Source organism: Coregonus lavaretus (genome assembly GCF_964263955.1).
Source record: "Coregonus lavaretus genome assembly, chromosome: 33".
Classification (NCBI taxonomy): Eukaryota; Metazoa; Chordata; class Actinopteri; order Salmoniformes; family Salmonidae; genus Coregonus; species Coregonus lavaretus.
Window position 1 is genome coordinate 34,502,287 of NC_140020.1, and position 14,234 is coordinate 34,516,520.

Below are 14,234 nucleotides of genomic sequence, written 5' to 3' on the forward strand. Positions count from 1 at the left end.
AAGGCAGATTAGCCACTCGTCGCCGGCTCCTTACCAAGCACCACGATCTCGTTCCGCGATATCTCCTTTTCTTTCTACTGCGAATGACGGGGAAGAGGGCCCTGTCGGGTGTCTGGAGCAAATCCCTCTCGTCACTCATAAAATAAAAATTATTCGTCCAGTTCAAGGTGAGTAATCGCTGTGCTGATGTCCAGAAGCTCTTTTCGGTCATAAGAGACGGTAGCATCAACATTATGTACAAAATAAGTTACAAACAATGCGGAAAAAACACACAAAATGGCACGGTTGGTTAAGAGTCCATAAAACGGCAGCCATCCCCTCCGGTGCCATCATAACACCATCATCCCGGAAACCCTAGACCCACTCCAATTCTCATACCGTCCCAACAGATCCACAGATGACTCAATCTCAATTGCACTCCACAGTGCCCTTTCCCACCTGGATAAAAGGAACACCTATAGTATGTGAGAATGCTTTTCATTGACTACAGCACAGCGTTCAACACCATAGCGCTCACAAAACGTATCAATAAGCTAAGGACCCTGGGACTAAACACCTCCCTCTGCAACTTCCTGACGGGCCGCCCCCAGGTGGTAAGTGTAGGCAACAACACATCTGCCACGCTGATCCTCAACACGGGGGCCCCTCGGGTGCGTGCTTAGTCCCCTCCAAGCGTGGCCAAGCACGACTCCAACACCATCACTGCTGCTACTCGCTGTTTATTGTCTATGCATCGTCACTTTACCCCTACCTACATGTACATATTACCTCAATTACCTAGACTAACCTGTACCCACGCACATTGACTCAGTACCAGTACCCCCTGTATATAGCCTCGTTATTGTTATTTTATTGTGTTTATTTAGTAAACATTTTCTTAAGTAAGCATTTCACGTTAAGGTATGCACCTGTTGTATTCGCCGCATGTGACAAATAACATTAGATTTGATTTGTTCCAAGCACTTAAATCTTTTGTCTTGCCCATTCGCCCTCTGAATGGCACACATACACAATCCATGTCTCAATTGTCTCAAGGCTTAAAAATCCTTCTTTAACCTGTCTCCTCCCCTTCATCTACACTGATTGAAGTGGATTTAACAATTGACATCAATAAGGGATCATAGCTTTCACCTGGATTCACTGGGTCAGTCTATGTCATGGAAAGAGCAGGTGTTCCTAATGTTTTGTACAGTCAGTGTATTTAACATCACGTAAAATGCATGTAATGCCTTAAAATGTATTCCAGAAATGCATGGCTATGACATCTAGTCTAGAGGGTGGCCAAATTGGTTCCTAATTTAGCTTCTTCAATTACTCTTTACAGTTGATCAATTGAGAGAATTTTTCGGCCCACCAAGCTATTGTTAAAAAGTTTCTAGTCTGTCTATCTATGGGTAACAGGCTGGACGTGGTATGCTCGACCCGCTCAGTTTTTAACCACAAAACACCAGAAAATTGCCAAAAATACTATAACCAGCACTTGCTTTTACACTATGATTTGACTATTAGGTTTTCCATGTTTCTTTTGAAATAGATATTTAAAATGAATAGTTTCACCATATTAAAATGAGAGTTCAGTTCACGTAACAGGGTTGACCTTAAAATGAAGGACAGCTGTAAATTAATCACTAATCACATTAAGTAAATAATAATCCTAAATAGGGCTTTACAGCAATGGTGAGTTTTGGCACTTTAGCAAGTCTTCATTCATATTGAAAATCTGATTTATTGAGTTCTCCAAGTGGTCTATATTAAAGGGCACTTCATTTCATATAACAGGATTTTAAAATATTGGTGCATAATTTCGACTTTTATATCAAACCGTAGTCAAAAACTCCTATAGTCCTATTGGAGTCCAAGAATTCAATAGAAAATTCTATCAGATTTTGGAACCTATCCTATAAGATTGTATCCTATAGGATTTTTTTTTAAATAATCGTATAGGATAAAGTCCTATAGGAGTCCAATAGGACTGGTTCCAAAATCTGATTGGATTTAACAGAAATCTGGAAAACGGGGTTGACTTTCCTATAATAAGGTACTTTTAGCAATAACAAACAATAAAAAACATTTATCATCTATAACAATACAGTGACTCAAAAGCAACATACAAAAATGGCTACAATTTAGTAGTCAGCTGACAGAAAAATTTGGCTAACAGTAGTTTCTTAACTAGCATAAAATCGAGCGCATAAAATACTGTATAATGACGGAAATTAAGGAAACAAATACTGTACTCACTGTCTTGTTTTGCACGCTTTGTACAAAATAATAAAACTGCCATATTCTCTAAAATGACATTGGCGGCAGCTTGTGGTAGAGAAATTAACATTACATTCTTTGGCTACAGCTCTGGTGGACATTCTTGCAGTCAGCATGCCAATTGCACGCTCCCTCAAAACTTGAGACATCTGTGACATTGTGTTGTGTGACAAAACTGCACATTTTAGAGTGGCCTTTTATTGTTCCCAGTACAAGGTGCACATGTGTAATGATCATGCGGTTTAATCAGCTTCTTAATATGCCACACCTGTCAGGTGGATGGATTATCTTGGCAAAGGAGAAATGCTCACAAACAGGGATGTAAACAAATTTGTGCACAAAATTTGAGAGAAATACGGTTGGGAAAAAAGTATTTAGTCAGCCACCAATTGTGCAAGTTCTCCCCCTTAAAAAGATGAGAGAGGCCTGTAATTTTCATCATAGGTACACGTCAACTATGACAGACAAATTGAGAAAAGAAATTCCAGAAAATCACATTGTAGGATTTTTTATGAATTTATTTGCAAATTATGGTGGAAAATAAGTATTTGGTCACCTACAAACAAGCAAGATTTCTGGCTCTCACAGACCTGTAACTTCTTCTTTAAGAGGCTCCTCTGTCCTCCACTCGTTACCTGTATTAATGGCACCTGTTTGAACTTGTTATCAGTATAAAATACACCTGTCCACAACCTCAAACAGTCACACTCCAAACTCCACTATGGCCAAGACCAAAGAGCTGTCAAAGGACACCAGAAACAAAATTGTAGACCTGCACCAGGCTGGGAAGACTGAATCTGCAATAGGTAAGCAGCTTGGTTTGAAGAAATCAACTGTGGGAGCAATTATTAGGAAATGGAAGACATACAAGACCACTGATAATCTCCCTCGATCTGGGGCTCCACGCAAGATCTCACCCCTTGGGGTCAAAATGATCACAAGAACGGTGAGCAAAAATCCCAGAACCACACGGGGGGACCTAGTGAATGACCTGCAGAGAGCTGGGACCAAAGTAACAAAGCCTACCATCAGTAACACACTACGCCGCCAGGGACTCAAATCCTGCAGTGCCAGACGTGTCCCCCTGCTTAAGCCAGTACATGTTCAGGCCCGTCTGAAGTTTGCTAGAGTGTATTTGGATGATCCAGAAGAGGATTGGGATAATGTCATATGGTCAGATGAAACCAAAATAGAACTTTTTGGTAAAAACTCAACTTGTCGTGTTTGGAGGACAAAGAATGCTGAGTTGCATCCAAAGAACACCATACCTACTGTGAAGCATGGGGGTGGAAACATCATGCTTTGGGGCTGTTTTTCTGCAAAGGGACCAGGACGACTGATCCGTGTAAAGGAAAGAATGAATGGGGCCATGTATCGTGAGATTTTGAGTGAAAACCTCCTTCCATCAGCAAGGGCATTGAAGATGAAACGTGGCTGGGTCTTTCAGCATGACAATGATCCCAAACACACCGCCCGGGCAACGAAGGAGTGGCTTCGTAAGAAGCATTTCAAGGTCCTGGAGTGGCCTAGCCAGTCTCCAGATCTCAACCCCATAGAAAATCTTTGGAGGGAGTTGAAAGTCTGTGTTGCCCAGCGACAGCCCCAAAACATCACTGCTCTAGAGGAGATCTGCATGGAGGAATGGGCCAAAATACCAGCAACAGTGTGTGAAAACCTTGTGAAGACTTACAGAAAACCTTTGACCTGTGTCATTGCTAACAAAGGGTATATAACAAAGTATTGAGAAACTTTTGTTATTGACCAAATACGTATTTTCCACCATAATTTGCAAATAAATTCATTAAAAATCCTACAATGTGATTTTCTGGAATTATTTTTCTCATTTTGTCTGTCATAGTTGACGTGTACCTATGATGAAAATTACAGGCCTCTCTCATCTTTTTAAGTGGGAGAACTTGCACAATTGGTGGCTGACTAAATACATTTTTTCCCCACTGTAAGCTTTTTGTGTGGATATAACATTTCTGGGATCTTTTATTTCAGCTCATGAAACATGGGACCAACGCATTACATGTTGCGTTTATATTTTTGTTCAGTATATAATCTAATAGGATTCTGATTGGGGTGACAAAATCCTATAAGACTTATCAAAAACCTATAGGTTTTGTACTTTGTGGTCCTCTGTAGCTCAGCTGGTAGAGCACGGCGCTTGTAACGCCAAGGTAGTGGGTTCGATCCCAGGGACCACCCATACACAAAAATGTATGCACGCATGACTGTAAGTCGCTTTGGATAAAAGCGTCTGCTAAATAGTATATTTTTATTATTATTACTTTTAATCCGTCTGAATGCATATTTCAAGACATGGCATATGAAGGTGCAGTGGAATACCCGATGAATTAGACGATACTTTTCTCGTCAATCGTCTTGAAAACACGTACTTAAAAACTGGAAATCAACCAATCCTCCATCCTTAACACAATGGAAAGGTAAAATGCTTTATTATCGGGCCTCCCGAGTGGCGCAGCGGTCTAAGGCACTGCATCGCAGTGCTTGATGGGTCACTACAGCCCCGGGTTTGATCCCAGGCTGTGTCACAGCCGGACGTGACCGGGAGACCCATGAGGCTAGGCACAATTGGCCCAGCGTCGTCCAGGTTAGGGGAGGGTTTGGCTGGCTGGGATTTCCTTGTCCCATCGCGCTCTAGTGACTCCTTGTGGTGGGCCGGGTGCCTGCAATCTGAATTCGGTCGCCAGTTGTACGGTGTTTCCTCTGACACATTGGTGCGGCTGGCTTTCGGGTGAAGTAAGCAGTGCGGCTTGGCAGGGACCTTCGCCTCTCCTGAGTCCGTATGGGAGTTGCAGCGATGGGACAAGACTGTAACTACCAATTGGGGAGAAAAAGCAGTCCAATAGGATTCTGATACAGGTAACACAAAATTACATGTGCATGACCGATAATGTATCATGTTTGTAGTCATTTGTTATGCTTTCGGTATGTGTCAAGTACAATAAAAAAGCATTTTGACAAAATATAGTAGCAGCGGCCGCCTGCTAGAAGACTTGGAGGTGTGGCTTGTTGGGGGCGTGGCTTTGTCTGTAGTGCTTTGCCAGATTGTCATGCCAGTTAATGTGTTATTTATGTTCTGTGATTAAAGGTTGTGTGTACACTGCCAGGTCTGCAGTCTTAATGAGACTGACATAAGTGCATGTGATACCAAAGAGCCTACTAAAGTTTAATTGTTCAGACTGTAACCATTTCGTTACAATGTGATTTGGCCAATTTATTATATTTGTCTTAGGTTTTTCTTACCAATACATTTAATTGCATGTTGGAATACATTACAAAACATTTCCAAATACATGAAAAATTATATTTACCAAATATTTTGATAGATACATCTGAAAATATGTTATAAAATACATTCTCTAATGCATTTTTAAAAATGCATTAAATACATTTTCCAATGCATTTAACATATGTTGTGATATACATTTTACATACATTTATATATACATTTTAAATACATTCCGTAATATATATTGGAATGTATTTAAATGTATCAAAACATTTGTTTAAAAAAACGTCATTTGGCCAATTTATATATATATATATGGTGGTTCACTCACTACTACCATCCTTAGCAAAGATATTGCAAAAAATAGTCTGAGCAAATATTTACGATGGCCATAACCCACAATAATGTAACAGTAAACCGAGCCTTGGAGTGCCTGTATTCCTGGGAATGACCCTATCTCCCAGACAGAATGATCAGTGGTTAACGTACAGTAACTGAGCTGTGGGTAATTGGGTATCACTGCTTCACCCGGCCTTACCCTAGCCTTAACAATATCATTGGACTTAACCCTAACTTTAACCCTAACCCTTACCTGACCCATTCTACCTTCTTGCTTATCACAGACCCCTTGTCCCTCTCAAAAATCCCTTTCAGCGCCCCATGTCCCTTACCGCTCAATTACATCCAGCAGAAGAAATTAACTTTGAATTCTGAACTGTGAACTCTGATCCCATAGCCATTCAATTAGGTTTAATGGTCCTTCACCATGACAAAACAAAAACGATATAATCTAACTTTGCATAATTTGGTCACAACAATACTTTTTAAAGGAATTTGATCATTTTTGTAAAGTTGTTACGTTACATTTTTTGTCTCCTTACATTGATTTGTGATACAAATGTAAAATATTTTTATACCCCCATTTTTGAAAGGGTCCAAAAAGTGGCTTGTTTGAGTGGTGAGGAGAAAGCAACTGACTGTAGACGAAAGTCGAGGAGTGAAGTCGGGGGAGATGCATCTGTGACAGTCGGACACGGATGTGGTTTTCCAACAGCAAGGCTCAGTGCAACATGGCATTATTGCCATTGTTTATAAATGTTTTTTTTATCATGTCGAAATAAACATGTCTCCAACTAGCCTGGCTGACGCACGACCCAGAGACATAGAGAGGCTGGTGTTAGCAAGACTAGTCTTCAACCCCATATCACACACTCACAAACTGAAAATATACAGTATGTGTGTACGTTGAACACTCAATTGGTGAGAGGGAGAGACTCAAATATCACATTCATTTGTACGAATCCACTGTATACATGAATTGCAGTCACGTCTTTGGTCACGTTCGCGTGGGTCAAACAAAAACATCCTAATGATTGATTCACAATAGAGCCTCCCACAATACAGGCGATGGCTGCAGGATGAAGTTGGTGAAGAGCAACTGCAGAAACTTGCAGTCGACTGCAGTCAAAACTTCATGACCTTTGATCACATTATTTTTGTAAAGTCCATGCAGTCGACATGTAGGCGCAAGTATGACATATTTTATCCCCATAATGCAATACAATTTGAAAGGCAGTGACCATCGACTTGACAAAAGTGATCCACTAGACCCATTGAATTGAACTTAACCAGACACCCTATAGCTGGGTTCTCCAACTGGAGGCCCACAGGCTGAATTTGGCCTGCGGGTGATTTTATTATTTGGCCCTCCAAATAATTTTGATTTTTGATTTTATTGTTGGACATAAAAGACCAGCAAATCAGCTCCAAGTGATTTTAATTTAGGAAATCTGTTCTAAAGTATTCCCACGCATAATAGAGAGATATACAGTACCAGTCAAACGTTTGGACACACCTACTCATTCAAGGGTTTTTCTTTATTTTTACTATTTTCTACATTGTAGAATAATAGTGAACACATCAAAACTCTGAAATGAAAGTGTTAAACAAATCAAAATATATTTTAGATTTTAGATTGTTCAAAGTAGCCACCCTTTGCCTTGATGACAGCTTTGCACACTCTTGGCATTCTCTCAACCAACTTCACCTGGAATGCTTTTCCAGCAGTCTTGAAGGAGTTACCACATATGCTGAGCACTTGTTGGCTGCTTTTCCTTTACTCTGCGGTCCAACTCAACCCAAACGGGTTGAGGTCGGGTGATTGCAGAGGCCAGGTCATCTGATGCAGCTCTCCATCACTCTCCTTCTGGGTCAAAAACCCTTACACAGCCTGGAGGTGTGTTGGGTCATTGTCCTGTTGAAAAACAAATGATAGTCCCACTAAGCGCAAACCAGATGGGATGACGTATCCCTGCAGAATGCTGTGGTAGCCATGCTGGTTAAGTGTGCCTTGAATTCTAAATAAATCACTGACAGCGTCAACAGCAAAGCACCCCCACACCATCACACCATCCCACCTCCTCCTCCGTGCTTCACGGTGGGATCCACACATGCGGAGATCATCCGTTCACCTACTCTGCGTCTCACAAAGACGCAGAGGTTGGAACCAGAAATCTCAAATTTGGACTCATCAGACCAACGGACAGATTTCAACCGGTCTAATATCCATTGCTTGTGTTTCTTGGCCCAAGCAAGTCTCTTCTTATTATTGGTGTCCTTCAGTAGTGGTTTCTTTGCAGCAATTCGACCATGAAGGCCTGATTCACGCAGTCTCCTCTGAACAGTTGATGTTGAGATGTGTCTGTTACTTGAACTCTGTCAAGCATTTATTTGGGCTGCAATTTCTGAGGCTGGTAACTCTAATTAACTTATCCTCTGCAGCAGAGGTAACTCTGGGTCTTCCTTTCCTGTGGCGGTCCTCATGAGTGCCAGTTTCATCATAGCGCTTGATGGTTTTTGCGACTGCAATTGAAGAAACTTTCAAAGTTCTTGAACCATCCCTACCTTGTCACAACACAACGGATTGGCTCAAACGCATTAAGAAGGAAAGAAATTCCACAAATTAACTTTTAACAAGGTATACCTGTTAATTGAAATGCGTTCCAGGTGACTACCTCATGAAGCTGGTTGAGTTAATGCCAAGAGTGTGCAAAGCTGTCATCAAGGCAAACGGTGGCTACTTTGAAGAATCTCAAATACAAAATATATTTTGATTTGTTTGACACTTGTTTGGTTATTACATGATTCCATATGTGTTATTTCATAGTTTTGATGTCTTCACTATTATTCTAAAATGTAGAAAATAGTAAAAATAAAGAAAAACCCTTGAATGAGTAGGTGTGTCAAAACATTTTACTGGTACTCTATGTGATTGTATACAAATTACATTTACATTTTAGTCATTTAGCAGACGCTCTTATCCAGAGCGACTTACAGGAGCAATTAGGGTTAAGTGCCTTGCTCAAGGGCACATCGACAGATTTTTCACCTAGTTGGCTCGGGGATTAGAACCAGCGACCTTTCGGTTACTGGCACAACGCTCTTAACCACTAAGCTACCTGCCGCCCCAAATGTAAGCAAGGTTTGAAATGATTATGTTTTAGTCAAATATTATATCTGTTTGGGCTTCTAACAGTCAATTTACAGTCTACAAATTATTAGAAAATGATGTTCCGGCCCCCTGACCAACCGATTCCTGCCCTATAGGCTACATGTGACAAAGGCCAATATGTTTTTGTGTGCTTGTGTGCATGCACGCGTGTTTAAGTGGTGGGATTCTGCTTTAACAGGTTTGTTCCAGCAGCAGCCACTAGTTTTACATCATCAGCATGGAGGGATCTCCATATCTTTTAGTAATGGTCCATAGCAGCCGCAGGCCAGGGTTCCTGGCCAACAGATTACAGTTACAGTTTAGTCTACTGTGGATCTGTTGCACCATGTCAACAGCCTGAGTTATAGTCCTGCAGGTGCACTGGGTGAGATTGGTTGAGTGGAGTTCTACTGCAGTAATCCCAGCCTCTTTTACACACACACACATGAATGCATGCAGGCAGGCACACGCACACACACACACACACACACACACACACACACAAACGCGCACACACACACACACACACAAACGCACACGTGGAATTGCTCAGATGTGAGGCAATGTGTTGGGTGCTTGCTGTGGAGTGGGAGGCAGCTTTGGCTGAGAAGGGCACATACCACACAGCTCCAATGACATGAGCAGATAGCTCAGCCAGGGAAGGATACCAGAGACAGAGAGAAGTGAGGAGGAGAAGGAGAGAGAGAAAGAGGGGAAGGGGTGGTGCTGCACTTCCCTCCTTCACTGGGAGGAAAGCAAAGTGAACCTCAAAGTGAAACCTTTTTTTCAGTCACAGAGTTACTACTATGTATCTCGGTTTAAAGATCAGACATTGTAGCTTATTTCTTCAGGTTGAAAGTATGTGTTACTGCTCTAATAACTGATTGTTGACTGATGCTGTGATGTAATTGGCTGGGACCTGGATAATCAGGTAACAGATGTTTGGCAGTGTTTAGATTTGCACTGTTGTCGATTGCTCTCTCTCTTTCTCTCCCTCTCTCTCTCTTTCTCTCTTCTATGTATTTATCTCTCTGTCTCCCTCTCTCTCTCCCTGTGTGCTGCAGGACATTGAGGTGTTAGCCATCCTCCTCAGTATGACAGGGAAGTTTGCCATTTCCATAGCCTTTGGCCTCATCTACCTCTACACCTGTGAGCTCTACCCAACTATCATCAGGTAGAGTACACACTGTCAGCTTCATGTATCCAACATACTTAATGTATCCTAAAAGATGCAATCAATTATATTAGAGCTTGTTGATTAACTGTGTGTGTTCTCCCCTCAGGTCCCTAGCGGTGGGCAGTGGCAGTATGATGTGTCGTGTGGGCAGTGTGGTGGCTCCTTTCTGTGTCTACCTGGCTGACATCTGGCAATACCTACCACAGGTAAACAACAGACAGACAGATACCGTAGATAGAGCATGTATTGTGATTATGATGACACATTTTATTTCTTCAACTAACACTTTCCTTTTCTCCTCTCTTTGCTTTCCTCTCCTCTCCCATAGCTGATTGTGGGGCTCCTGGCGTTTATAATAGGTGTTCTTACCCTGTTGTTACCGGAGACCCTGGATGAGCCCTTGCCCAGCACCATGGAGGAGGCTGAGGCTCTAGGCAGGAAGAAGAGCCCTGATCAGGGCAAGAAAGACCCTGAGGAGGGGGTGGAGATGAACTAGAACCAGAGCATGCCCTGAGGGATACACCTCACCACCAACCAGAGAAAAGGAGAGAGAAGGAGGTGGCCAGGGAGAGAGAGGGGGTAGGAAGTGGAGGAGAGAGAGAGGAGGAGAGAAACTACGCCAAGAAACCAACAAAACAAACAACCGCAAAAACCGTAAAGGAAATCACACCCCAAACAATCACCCACATGCTCTTAAGGAAATTGTGAATGTCATGGATACATTAGAACTAGTAGATATATGGAGGCTTAAATATACTGATCTAGTGAGATATACATGGCGGAGACTGAATCAAGCTAGTCGTCTTGGCTTCTTTCTTATCTCATTCTCGTTGGCACCAAAAGTTTTAAAAAGTGTTGATAGGGGACAGAATGCGGTCGGACCATGATATAATAGGCATATACATTACTCTTACTGAATTTCCACGTGGGCGAGGATATTGGAAATTTAATCAAAGCCTATTGGATGATAATTTATTTATAATTAGAACAAAGGAATTTATAACTGACTTTTTCCAACATAACATAGGTACAGCGAATCCCCTTATTGTATGGGACACCTTTAAATGTGCCTTTGGAGGCCATGCAATTCAGTACTAAGAAAGGAAATAGAAAGTCTAACAGAACAGATAGATGGCAATAAAAACTAAATTAGAGGAAAAACAAAAAGAAATGGAGAAACTTATTCAAGAAAGATCAAGTGTAATATATTATAAAAATAAAGCAAACTGGATGGAATATGGGGAAAAATGCACCAAATTCTTTTTTAATCTTCAACATAGGAATGCTACCAAAAAGAACTTAATGAAACTGGTTACAATTGACGGAGTCACCCATAATTCACCAAATGATATTTTGAAGGAAGAAACAAAGTACTTTAAGCATATGTTTTCTTTTCAGTCGCCTCCATCTCCTCTAACTGAAGCCAATTGTAGAGATTGTTGTGATGCAAAAATCCTAGCAAAATGTATAGCGCATAGAATTAAAAAGGTATTGTCGGATATTATTCATTCTAATCAGACTGATTTTTTTCATGGAAGATACATTGGAGATAATATAAGGCAAGTATTGGAAACAATAGAACACTATGGAAAATATGGGAAACCAGGCCTGCTATTCATAGCAGACTTCGAAAAGGCATTTGATGAAGTTAGACTGGGGTTTATATATAAATGCCTGGAGCATTTCAATTTTGGAGAATCTCTTATAAAATGGGTCAAAATCATGTATAGTAACCCTAGGTGTAAAATAGTAAATAATGGCTATTTCTCAGAAAGTTTTAAACTGTCAAGAGGAGTGAAACAAGGTTGTCCACTATCGGCATATCTATTTATTGTGGCCATCGAGATGTTAGCTATTAAAATCAGATCCAATAATAATATCAGAGGATTAGAAATCCAGGGCTTAAAAACAAAGGTGTCATTGTAGGGGAGTAAATATATAAAAAACATGGGGGATTGGAAGTGATGCAGACAATTACATTGATAGAAGAAACAATCTATCTGCAATATTAAGCTGATCCCCCCCCCCAAAAAAAAAAATATATATATATATATATATATATATTAAAAATAAAACTACCGCAAAAACCAACAACATCGAATTTGGAACCTTAGTAGGACTTGTAATAAAGTGGTTTTTGACATTTTGTTTTGCAAAGTTACCAATTTCAGAGCTGGTATGCTCTGGTTGAGCCAGCCAACCGCAGCCAACCTCTGAGTGCCTTGGCTGCAGCTGTTCTGACAGAGACAAAGGGAAGTGACGTGAAGACCTTTTATTCACCACGTCTCCTGATGAGAGCCACATGAAACTGAGCCTCATGATCGACATTCACGTGTGCCTTCCAATCACAGCAACCAATGAATGTGTGTGCGAGAGAGATTGAGAGAGAGAAAGAGAGAGTGTGCAGGTTCTATGTAGGAAGTGCGTGTGCATACATGTGTGTGTGCGTGTGAAATTTGATATATCACTGACTGAGACTGTGATATAGTTACCTCTATTCAGCCCGATGATCATCTAGTGCAGCTGATTTTGCTTATGTGTTACAGACAATGCTATTGTTATGTCATTTAAAGTGTACTTTGTTTATCTGAAGTCCACACACACACACACACACAGAAAAGTGCATAGTATTTGTTTTTTCTAGAAGTACTTTATACTGAATCTATCTCAGGGCATCCACCATAGGATCTCACTGTGATAATATTTAGTGTATTCGGAAACTATTCAGAACCCTTCCCTTTTTTCACATTTTGATACATTACAGCCTTATTCTAAAATTGATTAAATAAAAACATTTCCTCATCAATCTACACACAGTAGCCCATAACGACAAAGCGAAAACAGGTTTTTAGATTTTTTTGCAAATGTATAAAATTAAATAAATAAAAACGTATTTACATAAGTATTCAGACCCTTTGCTATGAGACTCTAAATTGAGCTCAGGTGCATCCTGTATCCATTGATCATCCTTGAGATGTTTCTACAACTTGATTGGAGTCTACCTGTGGTACATTCAATTGATTGGACATGATTTGGAAAGGCACACACCTGTCTATATAAGGTTCCACAGTTGACAGTGCATGTAGGAGCAAAAACCAAGCCATGATGTCGAAGGAATTGTCCATAGAGCTCCGAGACAGGATTGTGTCGAGGCACAGATCTGGGAAAGGGTACCAAAAAATGTCTGCAGCATTGAAGGTCCTCAAGAACACAGTGGCCTCAATCATTCTTAAATGGAAGAAGTTTGGAATCACCAAGAGCTGGCCGCCTTGCCAAAATGAGCAATCGGGGGAGAAGGGTCTTAGTCAGGGAGGTGACCAAGAACCCGATGGTCAATCTGATAGAGCTCCAGAGTTCCTCTGTGGAGATGGGAGAACCTTCCAGAAGGACAACCATCTCTGCCGCACTCCACCAATCAGGACTTTATGGTAGAGTGGCCAGACGCAAGCCACTCCTCAGTAAAAAGCTAATAACAGCCTGCTTGGATTTTGCCAAAAGGCACCTAAAGGACTATCAGACCACGAGAAACAAGATTCTCTGGTCTGATGAAACCAAGATTGAACACTTTGAAACCTGGCACCATCCCTACGGTGAAGCATGGTGGTGGCAGCATCATGCTGTGGGGATGTTTTTCAGCGGCAGGGACTGGGAGACTAGTCATGATTGAGGGAAAGATGAACGGAGCAAAGTACAGAGATCCTTGGTGAAAACCTGCTCCAGAGCGCTCGGGACCTCAGACTGGGGCAAAAGTTTACCTTCCAACAGGACAACGACCCTAAGCACACAGCCAATACAACGCAGGAGTGGCTTCGGGACAAATCTCTGAATGTCATTGAGTGGCCCAGCCAGAGCCTGGACTTGAACCTGATCGAACATCTCTGGAGAGACCTGAAAATAGCTGTTCAGTGACGCTCCCCATCCAACCTGACAGAGCTTGAGAGGATCTGCAGAGAAGAATGGGAGAAACTCCCCAAATACAGGTGTGCCAAGCTTGTAGCTTCATACCCAAGTAGACTCGAGGCTGTAATCGCTGCCAAAGGTGATTC

At 41.4% G+C, this 14,234-nt stretch overlaps 1 protein-coding gene across 1 annotated transcript in view; it reads left to right on the forward strand.

The window, feature by feature from the left end:
- Nucleotides 1–11,692, forward strand: part of LOC311108694 (solute carrier family 22 member 16-like) — a 57,095-nt gene extending 45,403 nt beyond the window's left edge. The window contains exons 6-8 of the mRNA XM_084151414.1: nucleotides 10,076–10,185; nucleotides 10,295–10,394; nucleotides 10,517–11,692. Of these exons, the coding sequence (XP_084007540.1) occupies nucleotides 10,076–10,185; nucleotides 10,295–10,394; nucleotides 10,517–10,684 (378 nt within the window). The 3' untranslated portion in view covers nucleotides 10,685–11,692. The remainder of the gene's footprint in view (nucleotides 1–10,075; nucleotides 10,186–10,294; nucleotides 10,395–10,516) is intronic.
- Nucleotides 11,693–14,234: the final 2,542 nt, after the last annotated feature.